The 16,887-nt window shown below is 56.7% G+C and overlaps 1 protein-coding gene across 4 annotated transcripts in view; it reads left to right on the top strand.

The window, feature by feature from the left end:
• The window catches only part of PHC2 (polyhomeotic homolog 2), a 118,947-nt gene that overhangs the window by 75,231 nt on the left and 26,829 nt on the right, over positions 1–16,887 (top strand). For all 4 annotated transcript variants that reach the window (XR_016210204.1, XM_017350218.4, XM_008273724.5 and 1 more), the window contains exons 7-9: positions 815–1,157; positions 11,995–12,413; positions 12,635–12,800. Coding sequence is in view for 3 of the 4 variants with exons in the window: in XM_017350218.4 (XP_017205707.3) it covers positions 815–1,157; positions 11,995–12,413; positions 12,635–12,800 (928 nt within the window). In the remaining variant the exon portion in view is untranslated. The remainder of the gene's footprint in view (positions 1–814; positions 1,158–11,994; positions 12,414–12,634; positions 12,801–16,887) is intronic.

Raw genomic sequence — 16,887 nt, forward strand, 5'->3', positions numbered from 1 at the left:
GCCTCCCACCCTTCCAAGATGACTTGTTTTGTTGTCACTGCTTCCTAACTGGGACCTTCCATCCAAGTCATGCCCGCTGGCACTGCTAGGATCCGGGCAAACAGCATGGGAGAGGGTGTGAGGGTGCATCCCAGGCCCCTGCCTTCCGCTGAGATGCCTGTGGACGTGAGGTTCCGTGGGTGGTGGAGAAGGGTGTTCTCCCACTAGCGTCTCCAACCCGGTCTACGAAAGGGCCTGGGCAGAGGGTTTGCAAGCAAGGCGTCCGGCACAGCCTCCATGTGTCCAGCAGAGGGCGCCAGGGACCGAGTTGAATAAGTGTGCTGGCCGCCTGGAAAAGGGCCGAGTTCACCTTAGGCTGAGGACAGGACGGTCCTTTGCCTGGTGGTGGCCCTGCTCATTTAACTTTCACCTGTGCCCCGGCCTTCTGCACCGCGGGAAGCCCCCTGCTCTGCCGTGTCTGGGAATTGTTTCTGGGTCGTGTGCCTCCAATCCTGGTGGTCTGGGGGAGGAGGGAGGGTGACAGAAGGGAGTCCCTGGCCTCCAGCCCCAGCCTGGGCAGTGGCCCCTTCTCCGAATCCAGTTCCTTCTGCTGATGGATCCAGTCACTAACACAACCTTGCTTGTGCTCTAACCCATTCTCATGTTCATCCTCTCTCTCTCTCTCTCTCTCTCTCTCTCTCTCTCTCTCTCATTTTCCAACCCACTGTCCTGTTGAGCCACTGCTGGGCCCACCCGAGCTCCTCTGATCTCCCAGGCCTGTATGGCTTTGTTTTTGCCCACATTGTCTGGACTCCCATGGACCCCTGTTTTCCAGGTGCAGAACCTGACCCTCCGAACACAGCAGACTCCAGCTGCAGCCAGCTCGGGCCCTACCCCCACTCAGCCTGTGCTGCCCAACTTGGCCCTGAAACCCTCGCCTGGGGGCAGCCAGCCCGTGCCTACCCCTTCACAGGGCAGAAACACTGCCCAGGGGTCCCCTGCAGGTGCCAAGCCTGGTGTCATGGACAGTGTGACAGAGCCGCTCAAGAAGGGAGATGGCAGCAGCAGCACCAGCAGCAGCAGCAGCAGCAGCAGCAGTGTGCCCGGGAGCACCGAGGGCCGGGCTGGGCCGGGCCGGGCAGTGCCCGCTGTGGCCGCCCACCCCCTCATTGCACCAGGTAAGAGCTCCAGGAAGAAGGCATCCCAGAGCACAGGTGGGGGAAAGCTTTCTGACATCCTATGGGCGTTGGTGTGCAGCGTCCGCCCTTCTCTCTCCCGGTCCGGAGGTATTCGCCAGCCCCTGATCCCACTTCATGCTTCTGCCTGACTTTAAGGAAGGGAAGCCACACCTTGGCATAAGCCAGTGCTCCCTTGCTATGATTCTTGGGTGCACACTCATGGCTCTGAGCCTGGAGTGCGTGGAGGCTGGCGGTAGACCATTCTGAAATTCCTATGGCTCAGGGAAAAGGACACAGGACGGGGCCAGCCAGAAGTAGGTGAGAGCCACTCTGGGAGGTGAGAAAGGGTGACCTTCATCTTCTCATTGTACTGCAGACATTCATCCTCCAATATCGTGATGCAGGGACCAGTGGGCCCCGGGCCCCGGGCCCCGCCCCTGGCCAGCTCTGGAGATGCAGGGACCTTTGGGCCCTGGGCCCCGCCCCCTGCCAGCTCTGGAGATGCAGGGACCAGTGAGCCCCGGGCCCCGCCCCCGGCCAGCTCTGGAGATGCAGGGACCAGTAAGCCCCGGGCCCCGCCCCTGGCCAGCTCTGCAGATGCAGGGACCTTTGGGCCCCGGGCCCCGCCCCCGGCCAGCTCTGGAGATGCAGGGACCAGTGAGCCCCAGGCCCCGCCCCTGGCCAGCTCTGCAGATGCAGGGACCTTTGGGCCCCGGGCCCCGGGCCCCGCCCCCGGCCAGCTCTGGAGATGCAGGGACCTGTGAGCCCCGGGCCCCACCCCCGGCCAGCTCTGCAGATGCAGGGACCTGTGAGCCCCAGGCCCCGCCCCTGGCCAGCTCTGGAGATGCAGGGACCTTTGGGCCCTGGGCCCCGCCCCCTGCCAGCTCTGGAGATGCAGGGACCAGTGAGCCCCGGGCCCCGCCCCCGGCCAGCTCTGGAGATGCAGGGACCTTTGGGCCCCAGGCCCCGCCCCCAGCCAGCTCTGGAGATGCAGGGACCAGTGAGCCCCGGGCCCCGCCCCCGGCCAGCTCTGGAGATGCAGGGACCTTTGGGCCCCGGGCCCCGCCCCCGGCCAGCTCTGGAGATGCAGGGACCAGTGGGCCCCAGGCCCCGCCCCTGGCCAGCTCTGGAGATGCAGGGACCAGTGAGCCCCGGGCCCCTCCCCCGGCCAGCTCTGGAGATGCAGGGACCTTTGGGCCCTGGGCCCCGCCCCTGGCCAGCTCTGGAGATGCAGGGACCAGTGATCAGTGGTCCAGGACCACCTGCTGTGAGCTAGGCCTCAGTGAGAAGGCAGCCAGCTGGTAGGGTGTTATTGGTGCTGTGCTGCGCTGTGCTGCGAGTGCTAGAGGAGCATGATGGAGCCCCTGGCCTGGGGGCCAGCAGAGCGTGGGAGGCAAGTTCTATGTCGGGACCAATCAGTGTTCCTTGGCCAGCTTCCCTTCTCTGCCTGCAGAAATCCTCCCAGCACTGCCTATTATAGGAAACCTGTGATGGAAAAATCTGGCAAGAGCCCTAGAAGCCAGCCTTATCAGCCTGGAGAACACGAGCAAGCTGTCAGAGCACAGAACTAAGCACCACAGGGAGCCGAGGCTTTGCTCCCCAGGCGGCCGCCAACCCCGTGTCCGCAGCCAGGCTGTGTGCAGCCAGTCTAACCTGCACTCTTGCCCTTGAGAACCTGCTGCGTCCTTGTCCCTGGATTAAAACGAAGATGATCAAAATAGGGCTGCTTTCTCTCTTTTTAGGATTTATTGCTGCTGTGGTGCACTAAGTTAATCCTTGGCCTGCAGTGCCAGCATCCCATATGGGCGCCGGTTCTAGTCCCGGCTGCTCCATTTCCGATCCAGCTCTCTGCTGTGGCCTGGGAAAGCAGTGGAACATGGCCCAAGTGCTTGGGCCCCTGCACCCCCATGAGAGGCCAGGAGGAAGCACCTGGCTTCAGATAGGCGTGGCTCTGGCCATTGCGGCCATCTGAGAGTGAACCAACGGAAAGAAGACTTTTCTCTCTGTCTCTCCCTCTCACTGTCTGTAACTCTACCTCTCAAATAAATAAAATCCTTTTTTTTAAATTTATTTACTTATTTAAAAGGCAGAGCAACAGAGAGGAAGAGACATAGACAGAGATCTTCTATCTGCTGGTTCACTCCTTAATGGCTAGACCAGGTTGAAGCCAGGAGCTTGGAACCCCATCCAGGTCTCCCATGTGGGTTCAGGGGCCTAAGCACTGGGGCTGTCTTCCTCTGCTTTCCTAGGGGCATTAGCAGGGAGTTAGATGGGAAGCAGAGCAGCTAGGACTCAAATTCACTCAGATAACAAGATGCCGGTGTGCAGGCAGCAGTTTTACTGTCTGTACCACCACGCCGGCCCCCGAATATTATCTCTTACCTAAAGGAGTGCACAGTCAGAAGGAAGGGGCAGATGTTTAAGCCAGTCCCATCAACGCCAGCATCTGAGGAGTAAGCACAGGGTGGACACAGAGGGTCAGAGGGATGGCACGTGTGTCTCACACAGACGGCCGGAGGAAAGCACAGGGAGAGCAAGCGGCACTGAGTTGGGGAAACTGAGCCGAGGCTCTCTGTTCGCCTTTTTGAGATTTCCAAAGCCACCCAGGGCTGAAGGTCAGCCGCCACCTTCCGGTGGCCCCTGCAGAGTGGAGGAAGGCGCCTCCCTGCCGAGGCTCCCTGCACTGTGGTTCTAGATGTTTCCCCAGAGACGGGGCTAGGCTTTCCTCTCGTGGATAAAGAAACCATTGACAGCAGTTTGGACTAGAGCTAGGGCGTAAGGCAGTGTTTCTCGAATGTTCTCATTCAGCCCACAAGCCTTGGAGAAACCCTGGGGCCTCAGGACTTCCCGAGAGCCTTGGGCCATGCAGCCTCTCTCCAAACCTCAGACAGACCCTGAAATCCTAAGGGCAGTTCTGGAGTGAGTGCGGGCTCCTCCTGAGGCTGTGTGGTAGCACTGAGGCCCCGGGCGGGCGCCAGCGCTAACCAACTCCACCTCGTACCAGCCGATGTGCTGGGTGGTCCTGTGCACACCACTTCCCCCACCTTCAAAAGAACTCTGTGTGCTAGGAACGTTTATCCATTTCACAGATGAGAAAACTGAGGCTCAGAGAAGTCTCCCAGGAACGCGCTCGAGGTCACCTAGTCGGAGTGGCAGAACTGGGGTCCAGCTCCGTGTCTGCCTGGGTCAGGGCTAGATGGCCAGGTCAGCTCTCACAGGCACTTCCCGGGCCTCCTTGGCCTTAGGGCTCTAAGAGCCTGGGGGGTGTCAGGCTGGTTGAGGCTTGTGGAGTGGACAGAGGCTGTCTGCTCTTGCACTGGGCAAAGATAAACACCAGTGAGGTCCAGGCCGTTGTGGCCTGAGGGTATGGCTGTCTTGCAGGGCAGAGACAAGCAGCTCCCAGAACATTCTGAGGGAGCAGCTGTGCCCTGCAGGACTGCGAGGACGCTCTGCCCAGAGACACAGGTCAGCCGGCTTCATTGTCCCTGCCTCCCAGTCCCTCCTGCTCTTCCCTTCTCGCCAACCCCCCTTCCTTGCCCCCACTCTCGCCCCCACCCCCACAAAGGAAAGGCAGCTGGGAGAGGTTTAGGAGGGGCAGATCCTCTCTGGGAGCAAGTCCTTACGCCCTGAGTAGGGGCAGCGGGGCGCTGGGCACCGCACCTGTCTTGGTCTGCGCAGCTCCCAGAGGTGACTTCCGGCCTCCTGCCCAGCCAACCCACTGGGAGACCTGGGATCTGGAGGCAGCATGCTTGAGCCTGTGCCAGCAAAAGGGAGAGAGGGAGAGAGAGAGAGAGAGAGAGAGAGAGAGAGAGAGAGAGAGTTTTGTTTGTTATTAGAGGCTTTAAAATGGGCAGGCTGCTGCCCCCAGGGAAAGTAACTAGGGGAGAGCTGCTGCAGTTGGGGGGGGGGGGCACAGAGCAGAGGGGAGCCTCTCTGGGGGTGTTTCCTCGGGAGCAGCAAACCCTCCAGTCCCAGCTGGGGCCGCTCCCACTGACAGCTGTTTGGGGGCAAAACCCCTCCCGCAGTGGCCAGCTCCCTGCTGTTCCTGCTCTGTCACCTTGGCAACCAGTTTCTTTAGGCTCTGCAAATAGAAAAGGTCCCTTAAGCCCTGGAAGGGGGGAGGGGGAGGATGCAGGGGAGGGAGCAGGGCCTAGGAGGTTGGGCTTTGGTGGGGAAGGGGGAAGGTCTGGCGGTACCCTGCTCGCTTGGGGAGGACTGAATCACCGAGGGCAGCCAGGGGCCCAGGGCCTGACCTCAGGCCTCAGGGAGGCCAAGTCCCAAGGGAGCTGCCCCCATCTCGCCCCAGCTTTCCGTTCTAGACAGGAGGCCTGGTTCATGGAGTCCTCATTTTGGAGGATAAGGTTAGGACTTGGGGTGCATGCCGGGGCCCAGAGGTGAGGAGAAAGTGACTCATCAAGTTGGGGGGGGTGTGGCGTGGCACTGAGAGTTCCTTGGAAATCCTGGCCCTGTCCCACCAGTTATGCCCCCAGATGCTGGCGAGCACCCAGCCACATCATGGCTGCTGTGTGTCTTCCCAGAAGGGTTTGTATCCAAGAACAGTGGTGTCTGAGATGGGCCAGATCCTGTGCTGCGGGCCGACTCGGGATTCGTAGGTGCCAGATTTCCCTCTGAAAGCAGCCACCGAGCTGTGGGGTGGCCACACTTGCCAGCTTAGGAAACCCAGTAGAAACCCAAGCAGACAGGTGGGTACGTGACCCCGCTGAACTCAGCGCTGACGGGCAGAGCGTGGAGCCAGCCACGAAGGCCACCTCAGCTACCCACTGTACGAGCAAGCCGAGATCACCACAGGGCTACAGTGGAGGAGCTGTGTATTTCACTTAGCGTGTGCGTGTGTGCATGTGTGCATGTGTGCCTGAGAGCGTGCAAGCCGACTGTGCGCTGTGGACATTCCTTCTTTTCTGAAATCCTTCACCCCAAGCTTTTTTTTTTGACAGGCAGAGTGGACAGTGAGAGAGAGAGACAGAGAGAAAGGTCTTCCTTTCGCCGTTGGTTCACCCCCCAAGTGGCTACTATGGCAGGTGCATTGCGGCTGGCGCATTGTACCGATCCAAAGCCAGGAGCCAGGTGCTTCTCCTGGTCTCCCATGGGGTGCAGGGCCTAAGCACTTGGGCCATCCTCCACTGCCTTCCAGGGCCACAGCAGAGAGCTGGACTGGAAGAGGGGCAACCGGGACAGAATCCAGTGCCCCAACTGGGACTAGAACCTGGGTGCTGGCACCGCAGGCGGATGATTAGCCTAGTGAGCCACGGTGCCAGCCATCCAAGCTTCTCTTATACTGCTTCCCAGGCTGCTACCAGCTAATAATTAATGATAATAATAGTAATTAATAGTAATAATTCCCAGTAAACCACATTCCCCTGATGTCCTAAAGGCTTTACCTCCACTTCTTGTATCATCCTGACAACCATGATTCCATTTCACAAATGAAGAAGATACGTTAACTGCCATCCACAGTTTTTCTGCTTAATTATTCAGCTCAGTTCCCCAAATGCTGTTAGCATCTACTATGCTAAGCACCTCAGCTGCTACAGAGGTGAGCAAGGGTTTGCACTCTGCTAGGAGTTACAGCCCAGCAAGCATGCTCTTGTCTCCTCTTCCTTACTCCTCCCCTCTGGGACTTCCTTGTCATCTACCTGTGACCTCCCTGCCTTGTGGCATAACACACCCTGTCCCTTGTCCATCTCTCCAAGATGACCCAGAAAGTTCTTGGCAACCACAGCGGCTACCAGGCCTGCCGTGCTAAGTTGTGCTTGCAGGCGTGCTGTTCACTCAACTGTGGGCAGTCTCTGAGCGTTTGCCACGTGTGGGGCCCCACGCCTCATCTGTCACATGTCGCACATGAAGTCAGCTCTCCCTTCACCGTCTACACTGTGGGAATCACTTTGGAAATGACTCCCGGTTCCTACTTGTAAGATGGGAATGGTGTTCCCTGGCTTCTCCTTAGGAGGTGAAGCTGTTTCTCTAAGGCTGCACACCTCTACGTGGCAAAACCAAAATCCAAACCCAGAGCTGTTGCATTCGCAAACCTTTGCCTTTGGCCACTGAGGCTGTGCCACCAGAGGTGCGGGCACCAGTTTCTTTGTTACTGTCCCAAGCTACAGGGCGAGGGATCCTGCACATAGAGGGCACTGGATGGTTTTGCCAGGTGGCCAAGAGTAGGCCTAAGACATCCAGGCACGTCAAAGCCACCACAGAGTGGCCCTGCAACGACACTTCCCTTAGCTCTCCTTCCCCTCTCAAGTGCCTCCTGCCCCTAACCTCCAGGGAATGCATCATGGAAAATGTGCGTGGCTGCCTTTCCAAAAAGGGCTTCCTTGTCTATCCACATGCATGTGAGGCCCTGACCTGCGGCGTCCACCAGTCCTGGTTGCTCCCTAAAGCCCAATCACGTGACACCGCTGGAGATGAGCGGCCTCTCGATGGTGTGACCCTAATTCAGACCCCACCTAAAGTCCGGCCCCTCCTGTGCTGGCTTGGGCAGCACACATACTATCAAGCTGCATTCTCTTCTGGCTCCTCACCTGCAGACACCCTGGGCCTCCGCTGCGCAGGCTGCCGTGCAGGGCCCTGGCTGTACCACGGGACCTTCTGCTTCTGCCCCTCCCCACGAGAGGCGCGTTTTGTCACCTTCCTACCTCTGAATCCTGTTAAACACCCACTTCCTCTGGGAAGCCTTCCCTGCTCTGCTTCCAAACCCAACCACTGTTTCTTTGTTCTTGATATCCTGTGCTTATCTCCTAGCATAACATTGACCAAATTATGCCGAGGGTGTCTGTCTACCATCTGTCTCTTTCACTAGACTGTGATCCGTTCTATGAACTGGGTTTTAGCCAGCACCACGCATAGTACTCAGTCTAGAGTAGATGCTTAGTAAAAAATTTTAAAAGGATTTTATTTATTCATTTATTTATTTGAAAGGCAGAGTTAGAGAAAGAGAGAGAGAGAGATCTACCATCCACTGGTTCACTCTCCAAATGGCTGCCAGCCAGGGCTGGCCTGAGCCAGGCCAAAGCCAAGATCTTCTTCCAGGTCTTGTAGCATTCCAGATCTCTACAACATAAACTTTCATCACTTCTTTGACCCACACAGTCTCGACTGCTTGCTGCTCCCTGTACATTTCGTGCCTGGGCTCCTTCTGTCTGGGGTGCCACAGATCAACTCCGAGTCTCCCTTCGGGGACCCTTACAGCCGACAGGCAGAGGCTTACCCACTATTCCACCACACTGGCCCCAGGAAATGTTTGTTGAGTGTGTGAATGGTGGAAAGTATGAAAGTATATCTTCACTTAACTTTCTAAATCTTAAAGTGATATGCCCTTCCTCTCCCTAGGCACCCTCCCTCATACTCACAGGCCAAGTAATTCGAGTCAATTGTAGTGGACTCCTAGAAAACTAAGAGCATAAAGGTACCCTGTGACCTATGCTCGCAGCTCCCTTCTACCTGGGGCAAGAGTCGTAGCATTTCTGGGATGGTGAGGTATTTCCTACAAGCTGGAAGCCTTGAGAGCAATAGATCCGCTATTGATCCATCCTAGCAGTGGATGCAGGGCCCTGGGGCTGGGGAGGGAGTGCATCAGGGAGCCTTCAGTCAGCCCTCCTGCAGGGGACGAAGGGCAGGGAGACCTCATCCTCTTGTTGCTAACCAACAACTGTTTTGGAAACAGCCAAGTTGCTTCTTCAGATTCTAAGGAGGTGACTCAAGGTTAGAGCACCAGCCAGGAAGCTGCCTTGCCTGGAGTCTCTGAAGGAGGCCTTAATCCATAGCGGCCCTGGGCCCTGCCCTTCCCTGCTGTGTAACAGAAAGCGTTGATCAGATTCTCCGGAAGCTGCCACTGAGGTCCCATGGAACCAACCCATTCCCTTCATTTCTTAGAAGCAGCTGGGGAGCCAAATGAGTGCAGGGGAGAGATGAAGCTACGGGACCTTAGGAAGAAGTGAGAAGAAAGTTCTAGAGAGGTTTCTGTGCCTTGACATTTCACAAACTGACATGCCCCCCGTCCTGGCTCCACTGAGGAACGCCCTCCTCCACTACCCCGAGACTGTTTGGAGGGCCCGGGAGAGGCAGAGGCACCAATCGATCTGACAGCGGTTGGCAGCAGGTGTGGCCATGCACCTGCACACGTGGAGTGTTACGTAGGGCGGTGCGGAGAGTGAAACAGTACACACTCCTGCCAGCTAAAGCGTGTCCTTTAAATGAAGAGGAATAACAGTCAGATGCACATTTAACTCAGAAGGATCCAGCCTAGAGAGAAAGGCAGGACGTAGACACACAAAAGAATAAAAGCAGCCCCCTTTCACTTCGTCTAAGTCACTTCTGATTGTAAGCAGTGCCGTTATTTATTTTGCTAAATCTAAGAAAGAAGTTAAGCTGACTTAACCACCAGTTCAGCTGACTGTCCCCTGGCTGTAATAGCGCCCAGTTCCAAAGATGCTGCCGTGTGGGGAATAACCGGTGTTCGTGACTCACGGCAGTACGTCTGTAGGAGATGCTAAGTCACCAATGAATCAAAAAGAGCACGCCAGAACCCTGAGCAAAACCGGTAATGGAGGGTTAACGCACACCGAGAGAAAACAGGAACTGAACCCCGGCCAAAGGATTAAACTCGAAATCATCGAAGCGAAAGGAGGACATTCCTGAAAGTGGAAGCCCTGAACCTGAAGCCAAAAAGGCACACAGACACATGAGGTCGAGCAGAACAGCAGGGAGATCAGCAAGGCGGGGCTGACACCAGTGCGGGGAGGGGTGGTGGTGGTGAGCAGGGCTTGGCCAGGTGCAGGGTCTTCAGCAATCCAGAATGTTAGCGAGATCATCGCGGCCTGTGGGATGACCCCCATCTCACCCGTGGGACCAATGAATCCCCCGAGGGGAATCCCACTGCATGGTCGTCCATTCGTTGAGCAACACTGGTACCTTGGAGGGAACAAATGACAAAACTTGCTTCCTAAAGAAAACAAGTGATTTTCTGAAATAATGGTGAGATAGGGATCATCCCTACCCTCACCCTAAAGATGATGACACAGGAGCAGAGACGTCAAGTCCCTTCCCCAGGCCACACAGCCAGCAAGCGACAATACTAGGGTTCGGATTGAAGCATTGCGACCCCCAGGCCCCAGCTCTGCTGCTGGGAGCATTTCGCATCCAAGGGCAGGGAAGTGCAGGGCAGGGCAGCTTGGGACAAGGACAAGTCCTGTTGGCTGTAAGGGTCCCAGAAGGGAGACTCGGAGTTGATCTGTGGCACCCCAGACAGAAGGAGCCCAGGCACGAACTGTACAGAGCTCTGCAAGCAATCAAGACTGTGTAGGTCAAAGAAGCGATGAAAGTGAAAAGGGAGTTTATGCTGTAAAGAGATCTGGAATGCCAGCGGCTGTGGGCTGCGCTAAGCAAAGGAGAGGCCCTGAGCGTTCCTGGTCAGAGGTCCGATCTGTGCACTGCATCTGTAGGATGGATTACAGCGAGAAGTTAGGGAGCCCAGACAGAAAGTTACCGCAGTACTTGGAGCAAGTGGATTATGTGGCCCCCAAACAATACTGCAATTGAATCATACTCTTTCCTTTTTATTAACCTCAAATGGTTAATGGGGTACATTCCCCAACATGTCTTGAGGTTTTGATCTATGGACTTTCTGTTCCCCTGGCTCTGCAGTGGCCAGAGGTTCTGCAGGGGCAGCTGCAGGCAGGAAAGATTGTGCAGCGCTGGCCTCATCCTCAGCTGACCTGCATGCCGCCGGACACGGTGACCTGCCTGAGGACAAGCGATGGCTGAGCTGAACGCCCTGCATCTTTACTGTATTCAGGATGCAAGCCAGAGGCTGAAGGGATGCCTAAAAATATATACGAATCCTCACCTCAGGGAGTCAACTGGGTTAGAAATGGAAGAACAAACCAGCAGCACATGACAGCAAATAAATTCCAGATCAGGACAGTTTGCCATGAGTAAAAGCATTTGCTAGCAGGCAGTGAAGTAGGCTCTGGGAAGAGAGATCCATGGTCATTTTTGACTGTGAGGACTCATGGGCTGGAAAAGGGGACTGATAAGAAAGTATCCCCCAGTGTGATGAACACTCACAAAACAGGTACACCCAGGAGACTTTGGGCAGCTAAGCGAAGACTGAAATAATGGTTGTAATTCTAGCTGGAAATGACTAAGCGTGGTGTGCTGTGCACGGTGTATCAGTGCCTCTCGTTTCATCCTCACAGTTTGGCCTCCTTTCATCTCTACAGCAGCTTTCTAGGCAGAAACTCTCTTTCTTTTCAGTGTTCAGTTTCCGGAAGCTGAGGCCCAGAGAGGTTAAATAGCAAGGACCTGGTTCCACCGTTTGTAGCAAAAAGAAAACAGTAGTGCAGCTCTAGTCTGCCTGATGCCGGGGCCTGGGGGCTGCTGTGTCTGCTGGCTCTGCCCGCAGGAGCCCAGCCTGAGCAGAGCCAGAAGGTGGACAGGGACCAGCCGCACAGCACTGGCGGGAAGCATCAGAGTCTGCAGGCACAGGGACAGCAAGTGAAAGCTGGGCGGGGGTGGGGGGAGTGGGGACACTCCCCAGTGTGTCCCACATAGCCAGAACGGTCCAAAGTGGCTTCTGGGGAGGTGGGCTTTGAGCTGGGTTTTGAGGAGCAGCCCAGAGAGCCCAGTGCTTCGGCAGGGGTGAAACGCAAGAAGAGAGCAGGCCCAGCTCGTGGTGCAAGAGGAAGGGGACGAGAGTTGACACAATGGGTTCGGGAGGTCGCTTTTAGTTTTTAATCTGGTTGTGGGAGGGGGAAAGCTGGGGCACAGCGGAGCAGGGGTCCCGCCGCGTTGTCTAACCCCGTCTTTCTCCTTTCAGCTTATGCCCAACTCCAGCCCCACCAGATCCTCCCACAGTCATCTTCCAAGCACCTCCAGCCCCAGTTTGTGACGCAGCAGCAGCAGCCGTCCCCGCCACAGCAGCCACAGCACAGCCAGCAAGCACGGCCTGTGCTCCAAGCCCAGGCCCAACCCCAGCTCGCCTCGGTCCCACCAAGCTTGGCCCTGCAGCCCAGCTCTGAAGCCCATGCTGTGCCGCTAGGGCCCGTGACCCCTACCCTGCCCCTCCAGTGCCCCACTGCCAACCTGCACAAGGCCGGCAGCAGTCAGCAATGCCACCCTCCCACAGCAGATGCCGGGCCTCAGAATGGACATCCTGAGGGCGTGTCACACACTCCTCAGCGCAGGTTCCAGCACGCGTCAGCTGTCATCCTGCAACTACAGCCCGCTTCACCAGTGGTGAGTAAGCAGGCCCAGGGGTCCAGGAGCAGACGGGGAGGCCCTGGTTCAGGCAGTCCCACAGCCCCTGTCCGCAGGAGTGCCTGGGCAGGCTGAGTGGGGGAAGTCATCCCTGGACATTCTAAGAAAGACGAGAAGTGCTCCCCTTTCCTGGACTTCCACCCAAGCTCCAAGGGCATCGAGGCAGTGTGTGGGAAGACCATCTCTCTCTGTCCCCACAGCCCCAGCAGTGTGCCCCTGATGCCTGGAAAGACGCGGCGCCTGGGGAGAAGAGTGGGCCTGAGTCGCGGCCTGGCCTCTCCCCGCATCAGCAAGCCATTGTCACTGCCGTGCCTGGCGGCCTGCCTGTACCCAAGAGCCCTAACGTCCAGCAGTCCCCAGTTCACGGTAGGAAGCAGAGCGGGGCCCTGGGGAGAGGGGAGGAAGTCGGCCTTCCTTGCCAACCCCTGGCACGTTTTCTTGGGGTATCTAGAATGGGAGGGTCAGCCATTGCAAGCCCAAGGAAGCCAGAAGGAAGCCTGGAACGGATGGGAATGAGGTGAGCAGGGGTGAGCAGGGGTGAGCAGGGAGGACCCAAAGACGCACGAGTCAAAGAGCAGAGCAAGAACAGTAGAGATGATGGCAGAGGCGGACTCGGAGGCCCACGGTCATTGGCATCAGATGGGTATCCACTGGGCACTCGGGGAGTGGAGGCGGGCATGCGGTTGCTGTGATGCCCTGCCTCATTCACTGTCAGCGGGAGTCCTAGCCGTGGGAAATACAACAAGATGGCTCCCAAATCTCAAGGATAAGGGAATGCCCAGGGGAAGCCAGAAGAGGATTCAGAGCAAGTTCAGCTCACAGAAGGCACCTTTGATGGGACTGTGTTCCACCCTGGGATGCCAGGTCACCTGCCTGGGAGGGCCCGGTCCAGGGCCCGAGACTCTGCTGCCTCCCTCCACCCTGCTGGGAGAGTCACAGTGGTAGCCCCGCCTTCTGCAGCCACCCATTTGCCTTCCTTCCCCTCTCTGCCAGTGTGCACAGCGGTCCTGGCCCAGATCTCGGTGACATTCTGCGCCGTGGATGGCCGGCAGCTCTGGGGGGAGGAAGGGGGGGAGGAAGAGCCAAGACAGAAACAGTGTGGAAACTGAAGATGGAAAAATGCGTAGAAAATACTTTGGAAAATGGTAGGGCAACAAGGGTAGACAGGTCCGATAAAGAGGAGGGGGTGGGATCAAGAAAAAGGAAAGCAAACAAATATGGAGAAAATATGCTCGAAAAATTAAAGGACGGGCTGAAGGCCATCCGTGGCCTCTGCATGCTGGCAGTGACACGCGGGCCCAGCTTGGGAAGCAGCCTTCTGTGCTGGGCGCTGCCCTGGTTGTCAGAAAGTCGCTCTTGGGATTTCACCGAAACCTACTCTCCTGGAACTTGCCACCGCTGGTCGTGATTCTGTCCTTCCAGTTAGTTGTAGCAGTGTGTGCCTCAGAGTGCTTACACACAGTTAGGAGGTCTCTTGCTCACCCATTCAGAGAGGGAGGGAGAGGGGTAGAGGGAGAGAGAGACAGACAGACAGACAGACAGGCATCAAGCTAAAGATCCTCCAGTTTTCCTTTTTTACCAACATCCGTCAGGACCACCATCCTGGTCATGATTGGCTGTTCATTAATTCTCTCAAAATGTGATCCCCAAATTAAGCAAACCGGTATCAAATATAAAAAGCCACTTGTCTTTATTGCCTATTTAAGGCATAGGCAGGACTGTTTCTGAAATCCCTCTGGTACAGCAGGAAGGAATTAGACTTTGTTGAACACCTACTATGTACTGGGCACCACCCTGAGACGTGGGCTCACTCGTAATGCCCCTGAGAGGCAAATGTTCTAGTGCCCACTCCTCAGAGGACAAAACAAAACCGCGAAGAGGCTCTGGGCCACCCCGTGTGAAAGGGCAGCACTTCCCCTCCCTTGCCCAAGCGCTGCCCCAGTGGCTCCACATCAACTCCTCTGACCCCATAGGGGTGACACCGGGTCGGGTGCTGTGTCATCTGAATTCCAGCGGCCTGGGTTCAGTTTGTTTTTGAGGTTTCCTTTTATATGAACTCTTATGCCAGGTCTCCTCAGTCTCAGATTTATGCTTAGAACCAAACTATAATTAATTATAATCTGTTAAATGTTATCTTCTGAATTTAGCCCAAAGTTCTAGCCCAGAAAATAGAATAACTAACAGTTACTGAGCCCTCTCTGCCAGGATTTACATACTTTTCCCCCCCATGTTTTAAATATCTTATTTATTTATTTGAGAGGCAGAGTTACAGACAGAGAGAGGGAGCAATAGAGAGAGAGGTCTGCCATCTGATGGTTCACTCCCCAAATGGCCGCAATGGCTGGGAGTCCCACCATTTAAAAAAAATTTTAGATTTATTCACTTGAAAGGCAGAGTTAGAGAGGGAGAGACCATCCGTTGGTGCACTCCCCAAGTGGCCACCCAGGTCTCCTACAAGCACTTGGGCCATCTCCCCTGCTTTCCCGGGAGCATCAGCAGGGAGTTGGATCAGAAGTGAAGTAGCCGGAACTCTTGGTACTCATTTGGAATGCCAGCATACCACGTGATGGCTTAACCGGCTGCACCAGAACTCCAGCCCCTTTTTATTCGCATCTTAAAGATAAGAAAGTGGTGAGGCAGGGATCTTCCATATCTGGATACTGTTCTCCGGACTCCTCTGCTTAACTCTGCCCTCTCCAACTTCCCTCCTCCACCGATTTGGTGACAGACGTTTCCTCCAGGACCCACGCGAGGACACACGTCGTGTCCACGCTGGTGGGGAGCAGCACTTAGGGTTGAAGTATCTGTCACCCAACAAGCCCTGAGTTGCTGCCAGCCGCCTGCCTCTCTCCATCGTGTCCGGGAGGCCATCAGCCCCTCTTTCTCTGAAATCAGTTGCGCTCCCAAGGGCCCAGCTCTTGGACCGGTCAGCGCCTGGCAGCAGAGGCCGCTGCAAAGGGCTCTGCGGCCCACCCTGCGCACGTGCAATCGCCCACCGCAGACAAAGCGCCGTGGACGCCAGGCGGTTCCCCAGGAAGCGGGGTCTGTCCCCTGCCTGCCTCCACGCACAGGGGCAAGGGACCACCCAAACTGAAATGTGGGGCGTCCCGGAAGGGCTCGAGGTACGCGCGTTGGAGGACGAAAAGCAAGAGCCGCGGCCGACAGCTGACGTTAGTCTACTGCCGGGAGGAAGTGGCGGGCCGCGGCTGCATCCATCGCTTGGCCGGGTCTGCACCGTCCACAGCCGAGAAGGGTCGCTGAAACATCTTTCCCAAGTTATAAGAACACAGTTTCGTGAGCTGTGAAAAGTAGGTGAAATTCCAGCTGTCCACAAAGTTCCACTGGGCCACGGCCACACTCGCACACGTCCACACCGCGTGCGGCGGCTCAGCCGAGCGCCTGTGTGGCATGCAGAGGCCACAGCGCTTCCTGTCTGTCCCAATCTGGGCAACGCTGCCCGCTGCTCTTGTGAGTCTGGACCTTGAGGTGGGGGGGGAGCTTTCCCAGAAGGGCTGGGGAAAGCGAGGCAGGCAGAGGATGTGCACATTAATGAAAAAGGGGCTTGCAAAACAGTGGAGGGGAAAGAAAGGCATGGGAAAAAGAGAGAGAAATAAGCAGTCTGAGAGTATCAAGTAGTGTGGGGCAGGCATCTGGCCTCGAGTTTAAGGGACTGGTTAGGATGCCTGCATCCCGCCTAGCCGTGCTCGGGTTAGGTTCCCAGGTTAGGATGCCTGCATCCAGCCTAGCATGCCCGGGTTAGGATCCCAGGTTAGGATGCCTGCATCCAGCCTAGCATGCCTGGGTTAGGCTCCCAGGTTAAGGACACCTGCATCCCACCTAGCAGTGCCTGGGTTAGGTTCCCAGGTTAGGATGCCTGCGTCCAGCCTAGCATGCCCGGGTTAGGCTCCCAGGTTAGGATGCCTGCATCCAGCCTAGCAGTGCCTGGGTTAGGTTCCCAGGCTAGGACACCTTCGAGTGCCCGGGTTAGGTTCCCAGGTTAGGATGCCGCATAGCAGCGCCTGGCTTAGGTTTCCATCCCTGGCTCTTGGCTCCACCTTCCTTTAGTGTGGACCTTGGAAGGTGGCCCTGACAGCTAGCAGGTGCGTTCCTGCCACCCCCGTAGGCGACCCTGGATTGTCTTCCCAGCTCCTGCCTTTTGTGCATGCATTTGTGGAGCAGTCGAGAGCTGTCTCTCAAATAAATAAATGTCAAAAACATTTTTTAAAGTAATGTAAAGCCGGGAAACAAGAGGAAGGGGACGAGGCCTTGCAAAGGAAAAGGAGCGACAGAGAAGGAAGTTGGGACGGTAGAAAAGTCCAGAGAACAGGGACGCTGGGAAAGGAGAGGTCAAGAAGGGCCAGCGAGCCCTGTGTGCCAGCCGGCCCCGTGTGCGTGCAGCCCCGCGCAGCACGCCCTGGCGTCCACAGCCCAGCGCGCTCCCTGACGAGCCCTG

Source organism: Oryctolagus cuniculus, chromosome 7 (assembly GCF_051225735.1).
Source record: "Oryctolagus cuniculus isolate XC-2025 breed Fujian yellow rabbit chromosome 7, ASM5122573v1, whole genome shotgun sequence".
NCBI classification, from domain to species: Eukaryota; Metazoa; Chordata; class Mammalia; order Lagomorpha; family Leporidae; genus Oryctolagus; species Oryctolagus cuniculus.